Source organism: Myotis davidii, unplaced genomic scaffold (genome assembly GCF_000327345.1).
Source record: "Myotis davidii unplaced genomic scaffold, ASM32734v1 scaffold570, whole genome shotgun sequence".
NCBI lineage: Eukaryota > Metazoa > Chordata > Mammalia > Chiroptera > Vespertilionidae > Myotis > Myotis davidii.
In genome coordinates this window covers 4,072,421-4,079,480 of record NW_006283631.1, presented here as the reverse complement: position 1 = coordinate 4,079,480, position 7,060 = coordinate 4,072,421, and the positions used below count along the sequence as shown (strand labels likewise).

Here is a 7,060-nt window from a genome sequence, read left to right as displayed (position 1 = left end):
CTTTCCCTTTCGATCCTAGAGTCCATGGTCTTCTTTTGTAAAATGTTGTCTATTCCACGTTGTATGAGTAGCTTTTAGTGAGTTGTACTATGTCAGTCTGTGAGCCTCAAACAGCAGTGCCAACGTTGAGCTAAGCTACTCCAGGATATTGCTGCCTTGGCATCCATCAGCCCGTGGGGGCCTTAAACTGACACTGGCTGCCTAATGCAAGTGCACGTTCCAGACAACAGCCTACAGAGTCACGAGCAAATAAAAGTTTCTGCTATGATTTCCCCAACAGCCTTGTAATTAAGTTTTCCCTGCTTCCCAGGGCCTTCTCATTGGGTGTGCCTTAGGTAAGATTTTCATGGGCTTACCAAAACCCCACTTTTTTTGGTTTGAATTGGACAAGCTGGCCTTAGCCTGGGAACCCAAAAGTACTCTCCCCACAGACCCAAATAAAGGCATGTGTCCCAGAACCTGCCCCCCCCCTCTCTCCTTCTCTCTGTACCCTCCCTTAACCTCCCCAAGTGGCCCCTCAAGGCCTGCTGTGTACTTCCTCCAGGACCTGTGAGTAATAAACTTGTCTATTTCAGTTTCTCTTCTGGTCTTTTGTTGTACGGGGCTCACCATCTGGCACCCTGTGCCCTACTTCACAAATGTTGATTTAACAAAGTCACAATAGGCAATGACCCTGTCTACTGACACCGCTCTAACCTGAGGCCACTGCAGCACCACATGAAATTTGGTGCTATATTACTTAATAATTGTTTTCTAAAATAATAATAAAAGAAGATCAAGGAGAGAAGCAAAAAATGGAACTGTTGAGACATAGGCAAACTGCTTCAAGATAATCTTGAATCTTAGTTTAAAATAACATGTCCCGGGAAAGAAGCATTTACCTTCTGCTGTGGAAATGTGGACTCCAGCATGGCTGTTTCGAAGCTGTGAGCACCCTCTGGCTGGGTCTTCTCCCACAGAGATCTGAGAAATTGCACAGAATGGCTCTGGGTGGACAGGGGCTCCGGAAATAGGCTCTGAAAGGGCATTAGTGAGAAAAACATGTTGTTTCTTGTCTCCCCAAGATTGTTTGATTGGCTACAGTGCACTATTTGGGCTTGATTTGAACTTTAACATGGTTTAAATTTAAATAGAAGAACAAAGCTACCTTGAAAATTGAACACATGATATATTTTAGGCTTTTTATTATTATAGACTAGAGGCCCGATGCACAAAATTCATGCAAGAGTAGGCCTTCCTTCCCCCGGCTGCTGACACGTGGCTTCCCTCTGGCAGCCAGGACCCCGGCTTCCCTCACAGCCCCAGCTTCGTCTGGAAGGTCTTCCAGGAGGATGTCTGGTCTAATTAGCATATTATACTTTTATTATTATAGATAGAAAAATTAAAAGTATTGAATAAGATTTTCAAGGCAGTTGACATTGATCTCTATAAATATGCCTAATCTTTGTAACATAGTATTTACTTCAATAATTTCCCAAGCATGTTACCCAATTGGAAAATGGTCAATATAAATATTTATTTTTTAAAGCTCTGAGAATTAATGTATAAAATTAAATCTAAAGCACAAATATCAGAGTAGATTATGAAGACTAGAAATTAAATAATTGAATATTCATTTTGCACACATCTAAATATGAACATTGTGAATAGATGTGTGGGAAACAAAAAACATTTTTAATCCTAAAATGTATAATGGATGGATATTCCTAGAACTTTAAGATATTCTAAGTGTTAGATAATAAGATTGTTAATGTAAAGGAAATCACATTTATGTGTATTTCATTCAAACAAATGAAAATAAAAAGTTCAAAGGAAAATTTAAATTGTGTTTATGTACTTACTAATCTATTATGTTTTTAATAGTTATTTACATGTTGTGATGTAAATTGTTATAACTTTAAATGTGAGCATTTCAAGTCAAAGAAACAATTTTATAAAAACATACAGAACAGAACAGAGAGCATAAAATATTACTTATAAACACATAAAACCATTTAAGTATTATATTTTATGCTGAGGTATGACAAAATTATGATATTGGCATATAAATCCTATTTTCTATGACAATGATATCCAAGCATCGATTTAAGAAACTATGTAGTTTGTGTATAAGAAATTTCTAATTAGTAAATAAAAATTAGTAAGTTTTTCCTGAGAAATATGTCATTAGTATAAAGATGAGCTATTTGTACTCAGTAGGGAGAGGTGAAGAACTTTATACTCTAAGTGGCCTGCAGATTAAAAAAGGCTAAGAGCCAGGACCAGGTAAGCTGATTATGCACCCATACTGTGGACACATCTGGGAATTTATTTACTATCAGAAAGTTATGTAGCACATGATTTTTCATTTAAAGAGAAGCAGAGCCTGGCCAGCGTGGCTCAGTGGTTGAGTGTCGACCTATGAATCAAGAGGTCACAGGTTCGATTCCTGGTCAGGGCACAAGCCCAGGTTGCAGGCTCAATTCCCAGAGGGGGCATGCAGAAGGCAGCTAATCAATGATTCTCATCATTGATGCTTCTATCTATCTCCCTGCCTCTCTGAAATCAATAAAAATATATTTAAAAAAAATAAAGAGAAGCAGAACCTGACTTAATTAATCATCAATCCAAAGCGGAGCGTTTAGACTGGAATCAGTGAGTTCAAGAGCTCCATGAACCTGTTAAGTTGACAGAAGAAAGAGCCTAGCCAGCATGCAAGGCTGGGTTTGTAATCACGAAGTCAAAGTTTTGTTTTTTATTCAAATCTTTTATTGATGTTGTGAATCCAGGGCTTATCCAGACCACACAATATCAAAGCTATGGAAAAAGAAAGGAGCCATTACAGTAAAATGAACAAAGAAGAAAAGCAGTATAAACATGCTTTGGGGCGATTTTGCTTAAAGAAAAAGACAAAGAATCAGACTATGTCAATAAAATGAGATAAAGGGGCAAAAATAAAAGCAAGTTTTCTTGGTTTGTTTTCAGAAAACTGGCAACTGTTAAGAGCAAAGCCAAAGATCAACCCAAATACAAAATCACTGATGAAAACTGTAAGTAAAGTAATTAAAGTAAAATAAGGTCATTCTTTTAAGAAATGGAACAAAAATCAATGTTTTTTTTGGTATTCCAATACTACTTGATTCACATCAAAACACGAGTTGTGAGTTATTAAGTCTTATATAATAGATGATAGATAGTCTTAAGGCACATCTAAGCTGTCTCTTTTCTTAATTACTATAGTTCCACTTTATGGTTATGATACATTCAGCTGCTTTTATTTATAAAATATAACTGCCTGGTTGTGACTTTTGTAGGGGGTATAATAGAAATATTTTATTAATAGAAGTAAATAAACTATCTTACCACTTGGCCTAATTTTTAAGCATCTTACAGCATTTGAATTCTGTGTTTCCCTCCTTTCTTTTCCGCACCTGCCTGCATCCATTCATTTTATTTTTTAGCACATGTGCAATAATGAGAAGACTACTGGATCAGGAGTCAGGTAGTCTGAATTCTGCCCTTCAATTTTTTTATCAGTAAAAATGATGTCTTAGGTCTCTTGTATTCCTAACACTTTATAATCTGTATTATAATTTTACATGAAAATTTAATGCATTTGAGATAAATATTTCCATACAAGAATCTTTTTTTGCCTTTATGTCATTTCTTTTTTTTCTTTGTTGTGAGTATTACATATGTACCCCTTTTCCCCCCATTGACCCCTCCAGCCATTCCCCACCTTGCCCCAGCCCTCACCACCCCACTGTTTGTGTCCATGGGCCATGCATAGCATACAAGGTCCTTGGTTGATTACCTCCCACCTACCAACCCTCTCCCACCTTCCCTCTGAGATTCCGCACTCTGTTCCATGCTTCCATGTTCTGGATCCACTTTGTTCATCAGTTTATTTTGTTACTTAGCTAAAATAAGAATCTTTTTTAATGCTAAAATATTTGTATCAAAATTTTAATTATTAAGTTGAAAGTTTCTTTTTATGAAATTTTACCTATACTGATATGTTTTGTGGAAAATATAGCATTCCAGTATTTTAACAATGTCTAAAAGGGTGTGCCAACATAAAAATTAACTGGAGATTGAGACTATAAATAAAGCCTAGGTCTACATTAGGAATGCTCTTCCCCCAAGTAAGCTGGTATTTTTGTTGTTTCACAAAAAAGTATTTTCCCTTTTTTTTTTTTTTATAAATGAACTAGAGGCCAATGATGAAATTTGTGCAAGGGGCTCAGCCCTTTCAACCCTGGCTTTGTCTGGAAGGATGTCTAATTAGCATATTATGCTTTTATTATTATAGATATTAATAGGGTTGGTCTCCTGATTAGTAATCCAGAACTTTTTATAAGAAAAGTATCCTAAAATATATAAAAAAATCCTTATTAAACATTAGTGATGATATGTGTATATATTGCTGTGCCCTACATATCAACTTTGGTCAAATAATAATTCAGTAAAAATGATCATAAACTCATACCAAGGAGCCACGATGAACTTAGCTTATACACACCTGCTGAAACAGAAACATGATCTGGATCCATGGCTGAGGTTCTTGGCTGATGAGAATAAAACTGGATTTACTGTACAGGCAGTAATGGCCCTTCAGGGAGCAGGTGAAGAACAACTTGGCTACACAACTTCTAACAGAATCTAGGAATAAATACACATAGCATTGAACATTCGAGTCTTCTCAGAGTTACACTTTATACTTCAACACACAAACACCTTTTGAAATCCATTCTTCAGCTTTCAGTCTGACAGCCAGTAACTCCAAACAGCTGTGTATTTGGGGGTGGATCCACTTCATGGAATGTAGATTTAAATGTAGATGCTTTTATCCATCTTTCTCTGGTTTTAATGAACAATGCATGAGGAATCTCCAAGCAACTAACACAGCAGAGTTCACTTCTCTCCAATAAAAAGGGAGATACTGTGTCCTTTCCTTCTTATTGGGCACCTTGAAAGGATAATGTGGGAGGAATAAGCAAGTGGATGGAGGAAACCCAGCCATTTTTGGACGACGGATGGTGTGTCATGAATCAGGGCCCCAGTTCACTTGATTGTGCAGGGCCCATGCAGACAGCCTCCAAAGTAGCTGGCCAGAAGTGTGGCTTCCTGTGAACTGGCCTGGTCTGATTCTAAAAGGTCATTTCATCTTGAGGAGCTTCAGCAAGGAAGCTTAATGAGATCATCCTTTAGGGATAAGAAAGTGGGGGAAGACAGTAGTGGTGGAATAGAGTAGAAGTGGTGAGAAGACATGTATAGGAGGAGCCATTTAATCTTTACAATCCTACAAGATGGGCATTATTCTTGCTATTTTAAAGATGATGAAGCTTAGCCCATTTGAAGGTCAGTGTGACCTTGGTACATGACACACCAGAGACGCTCCTCAGAGAATATCCAGATGGATGAATAATGCTCAGAGACCCAGAAAAAGAATATTGCTGAAGGCTGCCTAACTTGTGGCAGAACCAGGATTTGAAGTCAGCTGAACTGATGCCATGTTGGAACGCTTTACCGGGGATCTTAAAATCTGTAGTCATATTAAGAGTTCATGGAGTATTTATTGCTTCAGAATTAATCTGACATTTTACATGAAACATGTTGAAAGTTAATAGATTCAGTATGCCCTACGATTAAAAATGGAAATGGATTAGCATTTATTGAAAGTGGATGGGGACCCTAATAAGGTGGCAGAGTCAGTCCCTATCCTTGCTCCATTAGGTGTGAAGGCATAACAGGCTTTTCAGGAAGAGTTTGGAAGCGTTCAGGGAAGGTGGCCAATGACAGATTAGAGAAGAAGGCATTGGAAACAGAGCAATAAATCCTCAAGGCAATTTAGAAGTATATACTGGAATCTTAATAATATTAAGCAGCTTTCTGTGATACTGAAACATTGGTATGAAAGAACTAGTTTTCATGAAGTTAATTGTTTTGGGGAATTAAAAAATGTTGGGTTGAGCATTCAATATCCTTCTTTAAAATCAGAATTCATTCCTGCATTCTGAGGGTGAATGATGGGTCATGACATGTAAAGAGAGTTTGAAGTTCACTGGGAAAGACCAGGAGGCCTGGATCTGGGAAAGACCTCAGAATTGAATGGAGCACTGATCGAGTTAAAATTGCCCTATCAGAAATTGTTTGACAAGGGTAATGAAAAATACATTTTGGCATCGATGCTCTGAAATTTGGAATTTAATCTATACTAGGGAAAAAAGAAACAAGTATATCAAGAGAGCCACACCAAAAATGGTATTCCAAATAAATTGAATGTATATAGACATTGAGATAGCAACATAATTCGCTTTCATAGAAAGTTTCAAAAGCAAAGTTCTTTCCTAAGATCCCATGTCAGTTGTAAGTTGAACTTCAGACCTCTGCCATGAAAAAAGTTTTTGTCTATTTCCTACACTAAATTCTTACTGCTCATTCATGTTTTCTTTTTGAAAATGAACATTGCTTAGATTTATTTACTCACCCAGAGTCTACCAGCTTTCTATACACAAACCACAGGGGTCCCAGGTCACATTAAATGGGTGAAGTGGTAGAGCAGAGACCTTTAACTTAGAAGCATATGCACTGGCTGGAAAAATAAATCAGTTCTGTGACAGAAGGTTTTTGTCAATATTTTCAGTAAAGCTGACCTGTATCAATATTTTTCTTGTCATTTTTTCTCCCCAGAGCTTTCCAGGCTTGGAAAGTTTTCCCCACAGTATTAATATTTAGTTGTTAACTTTTCTCTGTAATTTTCCTCCCTCCTGTTCATTCAATGGTATTGAATGGTAAATATGCAATAAATTGTTGTTGAATAAATAAATGTCAGACACTTTGAGAACAAGAGGGACCATGATGTTGACCCTACTCTTAAGAGGCTTACAGCACAATAGAAATGTCTATAAACAACATTGCTTATAAACACCTAGAAACAACATTTATAAAATTTTTTTTTATGCCCATGAGATGGTGGAGGGACACACTATTATGACTCTCAGAGAAATGAGCAGTTTATTCTCCCTGAGGAGGAAATATTTGAGGTGAACCATGAAAGATGATCATGATTTTGAACTTA

The 7,060-nt window shown here is 37.0% G+C and overlaps 1 protein-coding gene across 8 annotated transcripts in view; it reads right to left on the bottom strand.

Moving 5' to 3' along the window:
• Window positions 1-7,060, bottom strand: part of VEPH1 (ventricular zone expressed PH domain containing 1) — a 209,373-nt gene that overhangs the window by 49,730 nt on the left and 152,583 nt on the right. For all 8 annotated transcript variants that reach the window (XM_006753823.2, XM_015565560.1, XM_006753827.2 and 5 more), the window contains 2 exons: window positions 4,502-4,641; window positions 882-1,016 (listed from right to left, as the gene is read on the bottom strand). In XM_006753823.2, coding sequence (XP_006753886.1) covers window positions 882-1,016; window positions 4,502-4,641 — 275 coding nt within the window. The remainder of the gene's footprint in view (window positions 1-881; window positions 1,017-4,501; window positions 4,642-7,060) is intronic.